Source organism: Hypanus sabinus, chromosome 20 (assembly GCF_030144855.1).
Source record: "Hypanus sabinus isolate sHypSab1 chromosome 20, sHypSab1.hap1, whole genome shotgun sequence".
Classification (NCBI taxonomy): Eukaryota; Metazoa; Chordata; class Chondrichthyes; order Myliobatiformes; family Dasyatidae; genus Hypanus; species Hypanus sabinus.
In genome coordinates this window covers 46285295-46305666 of record NC_082725.1, presented here as the reverse complement: position 1 = coordinate 46305666, position 20372 = coordinate 46285295, and the positions used below count along the sequence as shown (strand labels likewise).

Below are 20372 nucleotides of genomic sequence, written 5' to 3'. Positions count from 1 at the left end.
CATAGTAACAGAGATTTTGACCAGGGGTGCCCAAACTTTTGCATGTGGTAAAATCTGCTGACTTTGTTCCAGACCTACACTATGATGTTTACACAAAAATCCTTTTAGAAAAGGCTTACAAAGCCACTCGACATTGTAACAGCCATGTTAAAACAGAAAAGATTAAGACCTAATGAACCAGCCACTGCTGCCAAGAACCAAATTCGGTTACTAAAAAGTTCTAGCATTGCACTCCTCATAAGAATTTTTGGAACTGGCTTGCAAAGTGGGATGTCTAGACTTGAATGGTCAGACAGTTGAAGTAGATAAACTTAGTAGCTGGTTTCAAAACCATCTACAGTTTTAAGCTCAAGTTTTAGCGTCATTCAACCATGCCAAATGAAACAATCCAGCACAGGTACACGAGGCAAAGCTGAAACCTTCCCCACTACGTTCAGCCAGAAGTGCTGAGTAAATGATCCAACTCCTCTTCCCCCAAGATCCCCAACATCACAGAAACCGATCAAACAATTTGAATCACTTTACGTATCAAAGCAAGAAAGTTTATTTGTCTAGCACTTTTCAAACATAAGGCAGTTCAAAAGAAGGTATAAAATTCAAACATCAAATTTCAAGCAATATAAAGAGAATAGCATTACACATACAAATAAAGAAATAAAAGTTACAGTGCAGGAGAGCTAGAGCTCTCCTAGAGCTAAAGCTAGAGCAAAAAGAAAAGTTCTAAGCATCGGAAACTTTTAAAAAGTTAATCCAGATATGTGGAGCATAGTATCTAAAAGCTGCTTTACCATGTTTAGTTCTGACCCTGGGGAGGGTAAGCAGACCCACCTCAGACAACATGAGAACTCAGTAAGGTTCATAATGCAGCAAGAGATTGGAGATGTCTTTTGGCCCTAGACCATTCAGCGCTTTATAAACCAGTAGTAATATTTTAAAGTTACTCCTCTAGCGGACCAGATGCCAGTGTAGTGATCTGAGAACTGGAGTGATATGTTGTACTTTCTTGGTGTTAGTGAGGACTCTAGCAGCAGCTAGAGTTCTGAATGAGCTGCAGCTGTCCGAGGGGTTTTTCACAGAGACCCGTGACAACTCAAAGTAAGTGCGGGGATGAGTTCTTGCTGAGACATTAGCCTTTAACTCACTATATTTTTAACATGGTAGTCGGCAGACTTTGTAATTTTCTTAATGTGCAGTAAAAATTCAAGAAATGACTAGGAGCACTGTACACAATGGAAGGTATAGGACCAGAGAATACGCCAGTAACACAAGACCTGTATTTCAGAATCAGCTGCACTTCTACGCAAGCTCTTCCAATACCATTACAACACTGGCATCTACCCAAAAATAAGGGAAATTGCTTCGATTATGTCCTGTTCAAAACTAACTTAATTAGGTAATTAATCAAACCAATTTACTCCCATTCAAGAACAAAGTGATGCAAGGAGTCATGAACAATGTCTGATAGTCAGTAATAACCTCCAAGCAGTACTCAGCACCAGACATGAAAATGGTCTTGGTTCAAAATGGATCAAGGAGTTGACATCAGAGGTCAGAGGAGAGAGCTATCAAGGACAGTCAAGGCAGCATTTGAACAACAATGGCTTTAAGGATGCAGAGATGCAAGTAAGCTGGTAACAGACCAGAATGGCATATTGGGAAGAAAGTGGCCAAAGCTATGTCTCCAGCATAACCATGTTTAACCTCAGCCCTGCTAGTAGGAAAATTATGTTACTTTTTTCTCCGGCAAGCAGTCCTGGTAAAACTGAAGTCAATGGGCATCAAGGGGAAACACAATAATGATTGATGTTGTACTTCACACAAAAGGTTCACTCCAACATCAGAACATCAGTATGGGAGTTTCCGAGAGTAGGGTCATCTAACCTCATCTGACCTCAGCTGTTCTATCAGTGATGCAACTTCAGTAGTGATTGCTGAAGTGACTAATGATTTCAGTGGTAAATTCTATTTGTGGTCATCAAATCACCATTTCAAGATGGCACCCATAAATGGGGACTCTTTGAATGCAACTCCAATGAGAATCATCAAGTATTCCCATTTAAAACAAATAGAGCTGAAATCCACAGTCACAGCCATGTGTACTTCAGTAAGTAACATTACTTTAAGACTAAAAATCTATTGATCTTCAGAACTGACACACCCTGGGTGGTAGACTCGAGTCACAAGTGAAGTGCACTTTTAAGAAAATGGAAGCGGGGAAGACACACTGGACTATAGACTGCTGGCAGATGTACTGTCTCTGGAAAATAAAACTGAAGACCTCAGAGCAAGATTGCAGTACCAGAGAGACATCAGCGACTGCTGTGTACTTTGTTTCACAGAGACATGGCTAATTCCTGCCATTGGGTGCCACGGTACTGTAGCAGTCAGTGCAAAGCTGTTACAGCTCAAAGTGGTAGATTTCAGAGTGCAACTCCAATGTAATCTGTAAGGTATCTGTAGGTAATCCCTGTGGGGTTTTCCTTAGCTGCTCCCATTTCCTCCTACAGTTCAGAGACGTACCGGTTAGTCATTGTAATTTCCCAGTGATTAGGCTGGATTTAAATCACGGTTTACAGGGCAGTATGGATCAAAAAGCCAGAAGGGCCTATTCTTTGCTGTATCTCAATGAATAAATAATAAACAAACAGTTTCTGGATGCAAAGACATCTCAATCCAGACGGCTTCACCATTCACTGTAGAGTCAGGTCAATTGTCTCTTAAAGGAGGAGTATGCTTCATGATTAACTCATCATAGTGCACAGACACGACAGTTCTGTCTCACTTGCCCTGGAACATCTTGCAGACAAGTGTCATGCATTTTATCGGCCCAGCGGGTTTTCTGCCATCGTCCTGGTAGCAATGTATGTTCCAGCCAACGTCAGGCAGGCACTGGAGGAGCTGAGCACTGTCATCAGGGGTCACGAGACAGCACACTCTGCTGTCTTTCCTATCACTGTGGGAATTTCAATCTGGCCCAATTGCAGAAGTCCCTGAACAAATACCACCAACGTGTCACCTGTGAACCAGAGGAGCCGACACACTTGACCACCATCAGCCACATGTCTGATCAGCTAGCTGTACTTCTACTCCTGGGCATAGGCAGGGTCTAAAGACCACAACACTAGTGGTGAGGACCAAGAAGCAGAATAGCACTTACAGGACTGCTTTGAATCCGTGGACTGGACAATATTTTTTTGGACCCAACTTTGAATCTGAATGAAAATGCCACAGTTTATCAAGACCTACGTGGATGAGTGTGTGCCCTCAAGCGTATACCGGACATATCTAAACCAAAAGCCAGCAACAATCCAGGAGTTTTGTAGTCTGATGAGGGCTAGATCTGTAGCATTCAAGACTGGTGATTCAGAACTGTACAAGAAGTCCAGGTATAACCTTCGGGAGCTATCTCATGAGTGCAAAAACAATTCCAATTGAAGTTAGAGTCAGTATCAGATGCACATCAACTCTGGCAGGGTTTGCAGCCATTACTTACTACAAGGTGAAGTCAAACATCATCAATGGCTGTGATGCTTCACTCCCAGATGAGCTCAATACCTCTTTTACACGCTTTGAAATGGAGAATAAAATTACCCTGTGCGAATCCATACAGCATCTGGTGAGTCTGTAATATCTATTTCGGAGGCCAACATCAGAACATATTCATGGTGTCAGGACCTATTGGCGTACCAGGTAGGGTATTTCAATACCTCACTGCTGCAGTTGGAGATTTCCACTTGCCTCTAAAGGGTGACAATCATATCAGTGCCCAAAAAGAGCAGGGTGAGCTGCCACAATGACTATCACCCAGTTGCATTCACAACTACTGACATGAAGTGCTTTGAGAGGTAGGTCGTGACCAGAATTAACGCCTGCCTAAGCAAAGTCCTGGAACTTCTACAATTTGCCTATCACCACAATAGGTCTACAGCAGAAGCAATCTTTCAGACTCTCCACTTGGTCCTGAATCACCCGGACAATAGCAATACCTCTGTAACCAGACCTTGACTTCCTCATGAGGAGACCACAGTCAATATCGATTGGAAATAACATCTCCTCCTCACTGGCAATCAACTCTGGTGTACCTCAAGAAAGACACAACTACTGTTGGCAGATCTCATATGGTGACAATGATGAGTACAGGTGGATCAACTGGTTAAGTGGCATCGCAATAACAACCTTGCACTCAACATCAGTAAGACCAAGGACTTCAGGAAGGGGAAATTCCTGAATGTCAACATCTCTGAAAATTTATCCTGGGCCCAACATATTGATGCAATTACAAAAAAAGGCACAACAGTGGCTATATTTCATTAGAGGTTTGAGCGGAATTGGTGTGACTTGGGTGTGCAAAAAAAGGGATAAATACTTGAAGAGGAAAACAATAGCAAGTCTATGAGGAGGAGGGAAGTAGACCAATGAATAGTTGTTTTAAACAGCATGATGAAGATGATTAGCTGAATTACCTTCTGTGCTGTAACCTTGTAACTTACTGATAGGTATTCACCTTTCTTTATTTAACAATCTTTGCAAGCAAACAAAAGGAATAACTTGTGTTAAAAAAGCCAATATATAATCCACATTACATTAAGATGTCTTTCTTTTCACAGATAAAAAAATACTTCAATACCTTGTTGTTTATTTTCTGCAGACTCTGTGACAGTAGACTGTGAAGTTGGAGAATTATCAGATATGGGAGTTACAACTTGTACACCTTCTCCAGGCCTTTCCTGATGTGTGACTGCAAAGTTGGTGGTCCCTGAATCAGGAATCGCAGTGACTGATTTGGGAAGTGATGAATTTGAAGAAAAGACGCCTTCCTGGTAAAGGAAAAGTACAAATTGTAAATGGAGAAAGGAGCAGCCATTACTTTGTAAAATAAGCAGCATCAGAGAGGACAGCTTTCAAAGATTATAATTACATTTGTGAAATATACACCAGGAATGCTCTGTCGAGATCGCCTCATATTAGTGGTGCATGCTGCGCCCCCTAGTGGATGTGTACAATGCAGAGTACTGACGTACTGTATGTGCTCAGAGCTCACACCAAACATCTCAGCTTCTAAATTGCTTTCATCCTTCCCAGCAGAATACACAAGAGGTCCACATCCACATGAACATCTGTGTCTATAGTAACTACTCATCCTCTGCAACAGCATTTAACCTGGTTAACCAGGCTATATCTTCCACTAGTGCTCCTGCTCCTTGTGACAACCCTTGCATGGTTTCACACCAAGCTACCAAACATATCCAAAATTCTTCCAACAATTTCCCCTCCTCCCTGCCTCCCATGAGAAATGTGGGACTGAGGGTGCCACTCTCTTTTTATCCAGATGTAATATTTTGGCAATGGTATTTTCAGGTCTTATGTAGCTCACTCATAGTACCCAAACCTTATTCTATATGCCTTTCTTGATTTCTGCATGGCTAGACAGCAACATCCCAGTACATGCTTCACAACTTCCTTCAGCACAAAAGACAGCAAATGAAGGCTGGTACCTCTTCAGCTCAATGAAACTTCCAACCTATCCTAAATGCTAAATGATGATGATGAGGAGGGCATCCGTTTGTCTCGCGAGACCATGGATCTGCGCCTGGAAAGTCTACTGGAGTGTTCTCTCCAGGGTGCAGTCCTGGGCAAGGTTGTATGGAATATTGGCAGTTGTCCAAGCAGCGAGTCTCCCCTCTCCTCACCACTGATGTTGTCCAAGGGAAGGGCAAAGGCCGATACAGCTTGGCAGTGACGTTCCAGGAGTTGCCAGAACGAGGTTGAAGGCAACGTCAGACTGCCTCAGGGACTCCAGCTCCGGATTTGTCCTCAGGGTTTACTCCCGAAGCCTTTTCCATGAGTGGGCATGGCCACAAGGCAGCAGAGGTTTGAAATCAGAGTTTTCCCTCTCTTAGATGGACTGCCTTCCCAGGCTGATGAGCTCCATTTACCCGAAGCACTGGTTTTAAGGCGCCAGGACCCACTTCCGCCCCTTCTCCTGTCAGTAGAAACAGTTCCGCCGGGCTTAGAGGCTAAGCCACACGAGCTGGACTTGGTTGTCAGAGATTATTTGAGACACATGCCATGAGGAGCACTTTTAGGTAGTGGGAGCTTGTCCCAACTACCACCCCTTTGCTTGATAACCTTGGAAATGCTAAATACAATCTTCAATAATTATCAACACTGGTGTTTCTGTCTTTGTAAAATTGGCTTTTTTTCTGCACATTTAGCATTTTGATGACACTACTATCACTTAACACAAAGTGCACTGCAGGTGCTGTGGTCAAATCAACACGTACAAACAAGCTGGATGAACTCAGCAGGTCGGGCAGCATGTGTTGAAACGAGCAGTCAACGTTTTGGGCCGAGACCCTTTGTCAGGTCCTGAGGAAAGGTCTATTTCCTGTCTCTTAATGCACTTCTCCAGAACCTCAAACATGATTGATGCTTGAGTGCTTTCATCTTGCCCCAGTACAAACTTCCCCTCACTGAATGATGCCATCTCTCTTTTCCCAGTGAATCCCATACAAAATCCTTGCCCCATCTCCTGCAAGTGATCACTCCCATACATATTATATATTCCTTCCTGGCTTCTTGTTGCATGGTACACACATAAGCAGCATTCTATGTGATCTCGTTAAACAGCCAGCCCTCACAGATCCGTATCCCACCTCTGTTGTGTGAAAGGGGAAAAGTGGGACAAAATGAGTCAAAAAGCAAAAGCTGCCTGATACTTTGGTCTATTTTGATTATTTCAATCAGAATAAAAATCTTTAAATGTTTAAAATATTTAACAGACTTTATTTCCTATTCTTAAAATTACAAGCAGTAAATGTTTCACTTTTCAAAGTAAATTTATTATCAAATATGTACATGTTATCATATACTACCTTGAGATTCATTCTGCAATATTAATAGTAACATAGACATTTTCTGAAATTCAAGCCCTGCTTAGGGTAAGGTCCCTATTGGACTGAGTATAGCAATGTATAATGGCCGGTACTTGTACAGCAAAGTGGCAGCTATAATTAATTCCAAGAGAAACCAATATATCTTGTCTTCTACCCCAACTCCTCCGATCAGATGTTATCCCAGTAGTATGTCTCTGTCATAAACATCAGGGATTCTGCAGATGCTGGAAACCTTAGCAACACAAACAAAATGGTGGAGAACATCAACTGTTTATTCCTCTTCATAGATGTTGCCTGATTTGCTGAGTCTGTCTCTATTTGCTTTGACTAAGTGGTACTGTAGGGGAACATCATTGGGAGAAATGTACATAATTCACAACACCGACATTGAGCTGCAGTTTTGCTGGAAGAGGCTGGTATGACAGAACCACATTGTTATGTAATGTTTTTTAGTGCGCTTTTGTTTTAGGTCTTGGAGTTCAATAAAAAGTGCTATGGGTGTCATGAAGCATAAAATACCTCGCTTTGTTTTACATTGGTGACTCTGATGCTCTAGGCCGATTCTAGAGTTATTGAACATATTGGCCAATGCAGTCCATATGCTGTTTACCGACACCTTAACAAGACCACCACCACCCCATCATTACCCGGTCCCACACATCCAAGATCTTTTGAAATGTTTAGCTGGAAAGGTAATTTTTTCCAAAGTCAGTCTGGTTAGGAGCTACCATCAAGTACTCGTGTGCTCAGAGGACATTCCCAAAACAGCCGTGAGTACCCCGCCTGGCCTTATAGAGCTTCTATGCACGCTGCTGGACTGACGAATGCAGCACAGATTTTCCAACGGCTGATGGACTCTGTATAAAAGACTTAGATTTTCTGTTTGTTTACCTGGATGACATACTTGTCACCAGTGCATCCAAATCCGAACACGTATCCCATTTCCGCACAGTTTTCGAGCACTTAAGCCAACACAGACTGATTATTAACCCTGCTTTCTCGGTCATTGCAAATCCACTGAAGGGGCGAAACTCCTCCAATTGAAAATAGCGGCTGTTATGGATTTCCCACCGCCCCGCACTAAAAAAAACCTACAGATTTTAGGTATGGTAAATTTCTATAACCGCTTCATTCCACAGGCTCCTGAACTTCTGCTCCACCGTATAGTGAGTTTAAAGGCAGTAGCCCTAATCAAGTGCTTGGCTGGTCAATGAATATGATCAGAGCACATGACGATTCCGAACGAGCTCTTTCCAATGTGACCTTACTGGCACACCCACTCCCCAAGGCACCCATAGTTATTACTAATGATGCCTCAGACGATGCTGTGTATGAACAGTTGGTCGGAGGTGTGTGGCAGCTGCTCACCGTCTTCAGCCAGCAGCTCTGTCCCCCTGAAAGGAAGTACAGCTTGTTAGACTGTGAGCTTCTCGGTCTCCATCTGCCATTTTCATTTTCTTCTAGAAGGCCACAGTTTCACAGCGTTCATTGACCACAAACCCCTCGTGCACTCAATGGCCAAAATATACCTTCATCTGCACAGCAGCAATGCCACCTGGCCTACATATCCAAGTTCACAACGGATATACGACATATCAAGGGGAAAAATAATGCCGTGGCCAATTGCCTCTCATGGTCAGCCTTTGAGGCCATTCACATAGTAGTTGACTATCTCGGCATGACAGCTGACTAAATTACTGACCAAGAGGCCCATGCTTACCAAACATCAGACACGGGCATGCAGCTGGCTGACATTAAGTTTGGGGCAACTGGGTTTTCTCTCCTATGCAACGTCTCAACCTGTCGCCCTCGCCCCCATCGTGCCCGCAAACTGGAGGTGGACTGTTTTTGACTCCATACATGGCTTCTTGCATCTGGGCCAGAAGGCCTCACGAAACTAGCTGCACTGAAGTTTGTGTGGCACGGCCTTCAACAGGATGTGCTTGATTGGACTGTAGCTTGAGTGGAGTGCCAGCGGACAAAAATAAACCATCATGTTCAGGTGACATTGGCGCCTTTAGAGATCCCTGAACAACAGTTCGACCATATCAATGTAGACCTTGTTGGTCCCCTTTCCTCCCCTCCCCACCCCCTGCGGTTGCCAGAGTTCATTCTACTAACATTAACAACGGCCGCAGGTGAGGCTCGGGCATTCATCAGCACCTGTGTAGCTCAGTTTGAAACCGCATCTGATATTCCCTCTGACTGTAGTCCCAACTCATCCCATACCCGTGGGCTGCAATGGCCCAGCATGTCAGCATTGGGCTACATCACACCGCGGTGCGTCACCCACTGTCCAGTGGTGTATGTGAGCAGTCTCACCGCTCCCTAAAGGCTGCTCTGCGGGCTCCCCTGGCCAAAGAGTGTTGGCATGGTCATCTCCCATGGATCTTACTGGGGCTGCAGTCGTCCATGACAGAGTTGGTATACCACCTGCAGTTACAAGTGCCAGGTGATTTCATTCCTGATGGCACAACTGCCCGGTCAGCCTCTCGAAAGCATCCCACCCTCCTCACTCAATAAAATTCCTTTTCTCCTGTTCCTGCCTCCCATCATGACGTACAGCACTCTTGAGGTTCTGTTGTCCCGCATTCTGCCTCGTTTGTTTGAGCTGCCATGACGTACACCAGCATCTCCTTGGGCCACCTTACAATGGCCCGTTCTGCATTTTGAAATGGGGAGAAAAGTCTTTTATCACAGATAAGAAGGGTAAACGTGAACATATTTTGGTAAATCACCTTAAGGCAGCCCACCAAGATTTGGAGTATTCCCCTGTCATACCCCTGACGTCACAACGTGACCATGAGCATGTCAACCCACCTCTGGATGAGCCACAGGCACCTGCGGTTCCTCCACCCATGGAACACAGGACCCGAGTCGGGCAGCTCCTCTGAGCTCCAGACAGGTTCACCATGTTGGTTTTAGTGAATTCTGAGAGGGCCTGTGTAGGCTAATATAATTGAGATGGGGTTTTGCTTTAAGAGGCTGGTCTGACAGTATGACATTGTTACATAAAGATTTTTAGCATGCTTTTGTTTTGAGGTTTTGGTGTTCAATAAAATGTGTTCCAGGCTTCATTAAGCACAAAACACTACACTTCATTTTATTTGCAAAAACCTTGCAGCCAGATCAGAAGATTATGGCTTTATATGTCAATCAGGAACTTAAGTTCTAAAGTCTAGGCTGACATTTGGGTGTAGTATTGGAGATTCTCCAAATGTCCTGGTCCAGTTTTGTGTTGTCTCGGGGAAATAATATACCATCTGTCTCTGCAATACATCAACTACAGTTTGAAAGCATTTCTTTGGCTTTAGTGGAAGGTCACAAGGGACATGAAATACAAACAATAAAATTGCAGGTGATGGACTACACATTATCACAACCAGAACATGCTGGGAAAAAATCCCTTTTTAGATTTTATTGCAACACACACGAAATGCTGGAGAAGCTCAGCAGGTCAGGCAGCATCTGTGGAAATGAAAGAACAGTCAATGTTTCAAGCCGGGGGCCGGGGGGGGGGGGAAGACACCAGATAAAAAAGGAGGGGGAGGGGAAGGAGATAGCTAGAAAGTGATAGGTGAAGCCAGGTGGGTGGGAAAGGTAAAGGGCTGGAGAGGAAGGAATCTGATGGGAGAGGAGAGTGGACTGTAGAAGGAAGGGAAGGAGGTGGAGACCCAGGGGGAGGTGAGAGGCGGTAAGAGGCCAGAGTGGGAATAGGAAGGAAAATTTTTTTACCGGAAGGACGAGTTGACATTCATGCCATCAAGTTGGCCTCATCATGCACTAGAGGAAGCTGTGGACCAACATGTCGGAATGGGAATGGGATTCAGAATTAAAATACTTGGCCACTGGGAAGTTCCACTTTTGGCAGACAGAGAGGAGTTCCCCGACTTACCACACATCTCACCAATGTACAGGAGGCCACATCGGGATCATCAGATACAAGAGGCGACCCCAGCAGGTTCACAGGTGAGGTGTTGTTTCACCTGGAAGGGCTGTTTGGGGCCCTGAATGGGGGTGAAGGAGGAGCTGAATGGATTACTGATGTCACTTTAGTTTCATTGTTGCTGTGGAAGCAATTAGAAAGTTGGTTGGGTGACACCAAACACAATGCAATGCTCAGTGAAGCAGAGGCTTGAATTTGTAATCCTACATTCACAGCTTCAGTGCTTCTATCATTACACTGTGATAACAATTAAATAATCCACCTTTAGGTGTATTGTGAGGTGCACATATCTGACAACACTTGGAGAATTCCCTTTTTAGTGAGAGTAGATGGCTGTTTAGGTCAGTATCTTAACCTCCAAGTCTGAACCACATACTCAACTGGATGCGTTCAGTTTCCCCAATTATGTAACCATAACTGTGTGCCACTACTGAACTTCTGTTGTGGTGCAGTTTAATATCTGGATTTGGGGCAACTTCATTAAATGGAATCATTTTTAATTTACTACCATTTCTTAAGGTGGATTATTGTTGATAGGAAAGGTAGTAATAAGTACACTGAACATAAAAGAGAAGGCTGGCAAGTTTAGGAAACATCTACGAAGAGCAAAACAGAATTAACATTTCAGGCCACACTGTCAGCCCTGAGGCAGGGTTTCCACCTGAGACATCAATTCCTCTCAACTGCAGATGCTGCTCAACCCTCTGAGTTGCTCCAGCAGATGGTTTGTTGCTTCGCATTTCTGCCTGATGACCTTTCATCAGAACTGGGGGGGATGGAAATTGGGAATGGAGTTACAGAAAGGCAGGAATAGTGTGAGAGGACAAAGGGAATGTCCAGGACTGGGTGGAGACCAAGAGAGTCTAAATGAATCAAGTAATGATGGAACTACCAACAGAGGGAGGTAACAAAGGCTGGTTAATTGTGCAAAATCTCCCCGAAGGAGATGAAAAAAAGCCAAGAAAAAGAGCAAGAGAGAAAAGTAAGGAAAAAGGATTAGACTAGAACTCTGAAATAATAAAATGCAAAGGCCTGCCAATACTGGAAATCTAAAATTAAAATCTGAATATAAGACATGCAGCAACTGTGAAAATTAAAACACAGAACAAATGTTACCAATTTATGACCTTTCATCAGGACCTGGCAGGCTGTTGTCAAATTCACTGTTAAGCCTAGTAACGTGACTTGACAGAAGATGGATAATGTACTTGAGCTTGTACTGAGCTTCAATGAAACATTGCAAAGGAGCCAAAGACAGAGAGGTTCTGGGTGAAATTGGGTTGCAGGCAACTGGAAGCTCAAGGTCACCTTTGCAGATGGAACAGGTGGCCATCCAGTCCATGTTTGGATCCTGCAGTGGAGATGCCACTATGGCTACCAAATGTAGCACTCCAGACTTGAAGAGGAACAAGGGAGCTGCTGTTGGTACATAAACAAACCATCATCATTGTCTCTCAGTCAGCAATACTGTATCTCTTGGTCTCCATCCTACCACAAGTATTACCTTTGTTCTCTCACTTCCCCCTCCTCTCCAACTTTGGATGTCTAATTTTTTTCTAGCTTTGATGAAAAGTCAGGATCCAAAGCACTAACTGTCCCTCTTTCCATACGAAGGGTCTCAACCCAAAATGTTGACTGCTTCTTTCAACGGATGATGCCCAGCCTGCTGAGTTCATCCAGCTTTTTTGTACACCTTGATTTGACCACAGCATCTGCGGTGTACTTTGTGTTTCCTCTTTCAATAGACAATAGACAGTAGGTGCAGGAGTAGGCCATTCGGCCCTTCTAACCAGCACCGCCATTCACTGTGATCATGGCTGATCATACAGAATCAGTACCCCGTTCCTGCCCTCTCCCCATATCCCTTGACCCCGCTATCTATAAGAGCTCTATCTAACTCTCTCTTGAATGCATCCAGAGACTTGGCCTCCACTGCCTTCTGGGGCAGAGCATTCCACATATCCACCACTCTGGGTGAAAAGTTTTTCTGCATCTCTGTTCTAAATGGCCTACCCCTTATTCTTAAACTATGGCCTCTAGTTCTGGACTCACCCATCAGCGGGAACATGCTTCCTGCCTCCAGTGTGTCCAATCCCTTAATAATCTTATATGTTTCAATCAGATCCCCTCTCATCCTTCAAAATTCCAGTGTATACAAGCCCAGTCGCTCCAATCTTTCAACATATGACAGTCCCGCCATTCCGGGAATTAACCTTGTGAACCTACGCTGTGCTCCCTCAATAGCAAGAATGTCCGTCCTCAAATTTGGAGACCAAAACTGCACACAATACTCCAGGTGGGATCTCACCAGGGCCCTGTACAGCTGCAGAAGGACCTCTTTACTCCTATACTCAATTCCTCTTTTTATAAAAGCCAGCATGCCATTAGCTTTCTTCACTGCCTGCTGTACCTGGATGCTTACTTTCATTGACTGATGTACAAGTCTGCTGATAATAGACATAGCTGATAATAGTAATGCTGATAATAGTTTCCATAGTCTGCTGATAATTTTCAGCATTCTGTTTATGAAATCAGTCCCCAGCATCTGAAATATAATTTTGCTTTTCCTTTCTACTTTTGGGAGAACTTCCCTAAAGCACACTAGAGCACATGGGAGAAATGTCAGTTCTGTCCCAGTGCCACCCCAAACTTCTCCTTTCCTCTGATCATATGCTTACATACCCCTGGAACTTTTGCATTAGACCTAGAAGTTGATTACCACTGGGTATTTCTGCAATAATTAGTACACAGCATTGAAAGCCATAGGGGGTGGGGAGAAACATTGAAAATAAAATTAAAACAATGGCGAGATTTAACAACCTACCTCTTGAATGCCATTTTTAGTTTCATTTGAACTGTGCTGAAGATCTTCTTTACGCACCACCTCCAGTGGGAGAAACGTCACAGTATCTTTTGCCTCCTCCTTTGTCTCGTCGCCCCACTCTTCTAGCTGAGATCCATTCTTTGGAGCAGCCACATCTAGAGGAACCCTGCCGTGAATCCCAGCTGACTTAACCTCTTCATTTTTATCACCAAGCTTACCAGTGGTCACTGGAGACACATTGAGATCATATTTGGAGTCCCACATAAACCAGCCTTGTGAACCACGTATCGGTTCCTGATCTTTGCTGGAATCCTGTAAATTCCCACCAGTAATGGGCATTTCCTTGTCATTTCCTGTGGAATCTGCTGCTATAGCATCATCGAAGCTCAAGTGTTTCGCATAGAGATCTTCCAGATTACTGTCCCCCTCCACTGAAGTTGCTTCTTCCTGCATCCCCATGGAATATCCCCTGCTTTTGTAAGAAGCTGCCTGCATGCTCGACCTGCGCACAAAGGTTAAGTAAGACTCCATGGTGCTGGTCTTCTTTGGTTCACATTCCTCCACATTCTGACAGCTCAAAATGTAACAATGACCCTCAAACATCCAAGCCAAGTCACAGTCAGCGAAGTCACAGCAAGCTGATATGCATTCAGACATCGAAACCGCTGGCGGAACCCTTAGGATTTTGGCCGTCTTCAGGTTGGGAGAAACTATAGCATCCGAATAGCGAATTGTTTCGCTGCAATAATCTGAAAGAGTCCCTGTGAAAATATTATAAGCCACAGCTGAAGTGACATTGAATATTGTTAAAGACTACATGTGTACAACAGCAGAAAGGAACGTGCTTGACACCTTGGTTCCGAAATTACACCAGCAGGGTATCACAGGGATGCATGGTTGGTACTTACTCAAACTTTTCAATCATGCATAAAAAGCACAGACTTACATTTGCATCCTATATTCCCATCCCAAACCATCTAGGATCTATGAAGCACCTTCAGGTTAAGGATATGTACAGCAGGTAGAGCATAGATACCATGAGATAGATACCAGTTAGCTGAGGAATAAGTACTGGCCAGGCCACACTGCTTTCAGGGAATTATCTGCAAAGACCCAATAAAATACCCAATTCCTCTGAACATTTCATCCAACACTACGACTAAGAGGGCTGTGAATCTTCCAAAATCTCCAACTCACAGGGCTTTGGATACTCAGTCCTTGAATATACTTAGAGCTGAGATACAAGGAATAGACAAGGAACATTGGCTAGAAGTAGTTAACTCACTATTATAAAATTACTCCTGACTTCTGGTTCACATTCAGATTTATCACATGAAACATACAGTGAAATGTGTTGTTTGCATTAACAACCAACACACCCAGGAATATACTGACGGGCACAGTTGAGAACCAACATAACTTAACCCTGTTTTGATTTCCTTGTTGTCTTTCATATGTAGAGTAGTTCTCCAGGGGTACATTCTTTGCTAGTCTCTGCACCAAACCTTGTGCCCAACATCCTCTGAAGCATCTGATAAAGTTTTAAGGGAATTGGGGGATTCTCAGATTCCTTTAAATAATGGTTTAAGGTAGAAGGGCAACCAAGGTGGATTCATCGAGCCAACTGTAAACCCGTCGTTAAGGAAGTGGAAGAAATGGAGGGGGAATAATATCATGATGACTGTACTAATGTTACTTTTTGTACTATGTACCCCAAGTCTCCAAACAGATACTTTCCTTTCTCTGTGCCACACAAATGCAGAACAAATAAAGCAGTTGGCTTGTTGGGTATGTGCCAGGTTACCCCAGCATGCTGAGTCAGGAATGCCCTTGAAAGGAGTACCTTTGAATAGTAGTGAGATGTTATCTGTGCGATTTATGAATTATTTGAGTAAATCCTCAGACCTATTTTTGGATCGATGGTGTTTATCAGGATGTAGAACAACCCAGAATTGTGGGTGTCTGTTTTAAGGGAAGCCATTTACGAATACCTACTGAGAGACCTTGTATAGATTTGCCCTTACTCTGGATAAGGTAAATGGAACCTGTTATTACCATACTGGAGGAATAGAGGAAACATTTATGGGAAATAGCTCGTGTACAGAAATTAGGATTAATCCCCCTCTGTACACTGTTAATGGAACTTATTGGGTATGCAGTATGAAGGCATATCCATGGCTCTCAGGGCCTTACAATGACAAGGGAACTATCACGACGAGAAATTGCGCAGGATGTTGCTACTTAGCTTATGTACTACCCTCTATATACTCATTTTTCATCATACTCAGCTAGAACAAAATAAGAGAGGAATTACGGAAAGACAGAGCTTTTCCTTCCTATGGGACAGCCCGAAATTCGCAAGAAGTAATCAAGCTGGCAGCTGCATTAGAAGAGTTGGCAAATAGTACTGCTAAGGTTTTAACTGATGTCCAGACCCAGATTAACTACGGAAATAGTAGCTCTGAGGATGGTAGTTTTACAGAATAGGATGGCATTGGACTTATTGCCAGCAGAGAAAGGAAGGACATGTGCTGCCATAGGAAAGGAATGCTGTACTTATTCCAGATGAGGCTTCAAGTATTACAGATCTATCTCAGCAAACACTCGGGAAATCCAGAAAATTCAGGGAATTGGAGAAAAGATGCATGGGTTTACCAATGGTAAGGGAACTGGCCATGGCTTTTTTAACATTTTTGGAGACTTCTGAGGAATGCTTTTGCATGTAGCTATGATAATAGTTTTAATCATAACCGTAGTAATTCTTATAAGATGTGTTAGTCCCCTTCTTATAACTTGTTGTAAACGTGATGGATTATTTTAAATTTTATCATCAAATGATAAAAAGGAGAGAATGATAAAGTTTTAAGGGAATTGGGGAATTCTCAGATTCCTGTAAATAACGGGTTAAGGTTGAGTACTGACTATGTCGGTGTATTCTGGTTTGTGAATGGCTACAGCACGTTTAAGATGATGTCTCACAGCTGCTTCTTTGGCGCGAGATAAGGGTTAAAGCTCACACAGATCCACAAAAGACATTTTCTGAATTTTCACACCTTTTGGTTTCAACGAAAAGCAGTTGCTGATGGAGATAAGACAGGACATTCCTTTCTCAATTAAAGCTTAAATTTGGTGGAGTCTCTTATCTAAGTTATTAAGTTTTGCTCTATTTGAGTAACTGGAACGTCTATCAAACTGATTGTTCTTTTGTATCGATGGCCTTATAAACTGTAACAATTCTGGAAGTCGGGCAGTGAACTTGTTTGAACCGCCAGAGGGATGAGAACGCTTCTCCCCCAATGTCGGGACCAAGTTCCCTCACCGGCTGAGCTCAACGAAATAAACTGATGAAAAGTAACGATTTTTTTGTGCTGTGGTTATTTGGTCTGGTGATTTTAAGTTTACATACCAAACAACTGGAGCTTTACGTCCACCCAACCCTCAAAAATCCTGGAGGTGTGTTGCACGCATGTGCACCGGATGTTAAATGTTAACTTCTTGGTCTATTTTAAAACATGCTTAAAACTCATTACTTGTCTCATCACTTTAAGAGGAGTCTAATTTTGTTCAAGTTCATCCAAGAGAAATAGGCTGCCATCTTATCCAACTCCATGTAACATTTGCCCCTTCTCTCAATCCTTTCTATCTATTAAATACGTTTATATAAAATTGGAGATTACAATGAATTTCCAGCTCATTCTCTGTTGATAAACACCATAATTTAGTAATGTTATTTTCTATTCTATTACATTAATATTTCATATTTCACATTATTGTAATTCTTTAATAGCTGATTGCAGTTTTAATTCTTCCCTAAATCTTGGGCATTTCCACCAAAAGTATGAACTTTTAAAATTGCAATATATCCCAAAGGTGTTTTATAGCCAACTATATTGAGCTGGGTAGCAAAGCAGAACCATGAAAGCCTATTCATGCTCCACAGAATCCCACAGAGGGCAGCGTTATAAATAGCTAGATCATGTGTTTGATCCATTAGCTGAATGCTAGATATTGGCCAGAGAACTGGGAATCAAAATAAGAAATTGCACAATAGGGACTTTAAGTGCAAGTTTAATTATCCAGCCACTCAAATCAAATAAACCGGTATTAACTGGACCAGACTTTAAAAATAAATTAAACTCTGTTTGTCATGGTCGTTGTACTTCAGCAACCCTACCCGGATGGCAAAGTGGAGATCTGATCTCCACTTTAGAGCCTTCAAAGGCACAGAAAGAATTTCACACTTAGCGAGAACAAGACGTTGTGCTTGCCTCAGCTACTATAGACTTCCAATCCCATTTCGAGCAAAGGATAGGCGTACAAAGCAGATTTCAGACAGGTTCACTCCCTAGAAAAACAGTGCAGAGATTACTATTGAAAAGAAAACCAGAGCTTTTTATTAAACTTGATTATAAAAACAATTCTCAACAAACTTATCAAACTGCCTTTACTTCAAGTGTTTTTTGGCTGATAAGGATGAAAGGATTTACTGTGCACCTGAACATAACTTTTCAACCCTGGGATAGGTCCTCAAAGCACTAACATTTCAAATCAAACATTGTGGTTTATGAATACTTCATAAAAATAAATTTAGTGCACAACAGTGGTGAGTAAAATGGGGAAAAAAATTAAACATAACTTGGTAAAAAGTAAAATGCTTATTTGTAGCTATATAACAGGGCTGAGAATTATAATGCAATAACCCATTGTCAGGAAGTGCCTTGTGCTATTACAGGTAGTATAAGTCAGTATCTCATTCTTTGTTTTAATAAAAGGGTGGTTACCCATATGCGATTATTTGCAAAACAAATTGAGAACACAGCCGTGTTACATCACTTGCACATAAAAACCTGTGTAGAGCCAATATTGTCTCATTAAGTCAGCACAAGTTACCCGTGAAAAAAGCTTATCAATGAATTATTGAACTAGGTGCTTGGTAGTGTATAGGCTTTGTTCAAGGATCAGCAGGGGCCTGAACAAGATAAGCCACAAATTCAAATTTAGTATTTTTTAAGTAGAGAAAATATCAGCTAAGTGGTATAATAACAGAAAAGGTGTAAGAGTATTTTAAGTCTAATTTGCTGATGTACATTCAGAATAGAAACTTGCCACCAAGACATATTTTGTTTTATTTAGAGATGCAGCGTGGAATTAGCCCCTCCGGCCCATTGAGACGCATCAACCAACAACCCACCTGTTTAACCCCAGCCTCATCACAGGACACTTTACAGTGACCAATTCACCCACCAACCAATACGTCTTTGGACCATGGGAGGAAACTGGAGCACACGGAGGAAACCCACACTTTCAAAGGAAGGACATACAAACTTCTTACAGGAAACACCGGAACTGAACTTCGAATGTGAAGGCCCCAAGCTGTAGTAGCAACTGGCTGACCACTACACTACAGCGGTACCTAGGCAATCCACAGCTTTCTAAAATACCAATTCCTTTAAGTTTCTCTCTGCAGTCACCTGGTGGTTTTATTGGATATATCACAACCATCTGCAGGGAAACTGCAGTACAAAGCCATTCCCACCAATAATGCCTACAACTCAAGATGAATGAGCAATAAAAAGTTTTCCCATTTCTTGACTTTGTCCATTTACTATATTTCATTTTAATGTGAAGGATTTTCAAACCTTGGCTATTGAATGGTTCAAGTTGACACCTACACAGTTGGCCATTCAAACACTACTGTCACGAGGCAGCTTTTCCTTTCTAAGTACTTTCCATAATGCACCATGTTGAGAATAAAGTATTTTACCTTCTCTGTTGGAGCTTGTGTATCTGAAAATAAAGACCAAAAGTTGTCTACACTTTTATCTTTGCTATTCCTATCACTCATATGGAAAGCAGCGTGAAGGGCGACTATTAAAGGGAGCTCAGAACCAATTGATAGATAAAAACAAAATTCCAACCTGTTTTCTCACTATGGTGCACTACATAAGACCATAAGACATAGGAGCAGAATTAGGCCATTCAGCCCATTGAGTCTGCTCCGCCATTCCATTCATGGCTGATCCAGGATCCCACTCAACCCCATACACCTGCCTTCTCGCCGTATCCTTTGATGCCCTGACCAATCAGGAAACGATCAACTTCCGCCTTAAATATACACACTCAGTGGCTGTAAAATGATTATGTGAGTAGGATCCAAATTTCAGAATATCATGCATAATTTTCAAAAGCTTTGCATCATGCAAAAATCAGGACTATGCCCTTCTTTCACAGAGTGCCATTTTAATTATAGTAACACCAACTTTACCATGTCTTCTTTCGATTAATCTGTGCATTGTCTCATACCAGGAGGACAGCCTCAACTCTCACTCTCGGATTTTTGATGATGACCTTATCAAATGATAATCTCCCTTCCAATGTGGCTGTTGAGGAACTCAGGGAAGAGAATATTGATGGAGACAAGGAAGTACAAACGCTGGAAAATGGGGCAACAAACAAAATGGTGGAGGAACTCAGTGGGTGAGGCAGGATCTGCAGAGGGAAGTGGACAGGTCGTCTGCCAATCTAGCGGACCAGTTAAGCGGTCACGAGAGTTAAGGCTAATAAAATAGCTTGCATAAAAGATTAGCTGATTGATGGATAACAGTACAGAGGTAAATCGATCATCTTCAGTTTAACAAACTGTAACTCCTGGTGGGTCTCAGAGCTCAGTGCTGGCGCCTCCACAATTGGACAAGAAATGTATAAA

General features: G+C 42.7%; 1 protein-coding gene across 1 annotated transcript in view; it reads right to left on the bottom strand.

The window, feature by feature from the left end:
* Positions 1–20372, bottom strand: part of LOC132378489 (dyslexia-associated protein KIAA0319-like) — an 80594-nt gene that overhangs the window by 47623 nt on the left and 12599 nt on the right. The window contains exons 3-4 of the mRNA XM_059945431.1: positions 13667–14427; positions 4628–4817 (exon numbers count right to left, since the gene is read on the bottom strand). Of these exons, the coding sequence (XP_059801414.1) occupies positions 4628–4817; positions 13667–14427 (951 nt within the window). The remainder of the gene's footprint in view (positions 1–4627; positions 4818–13666; positions 14428–20372) is intronic.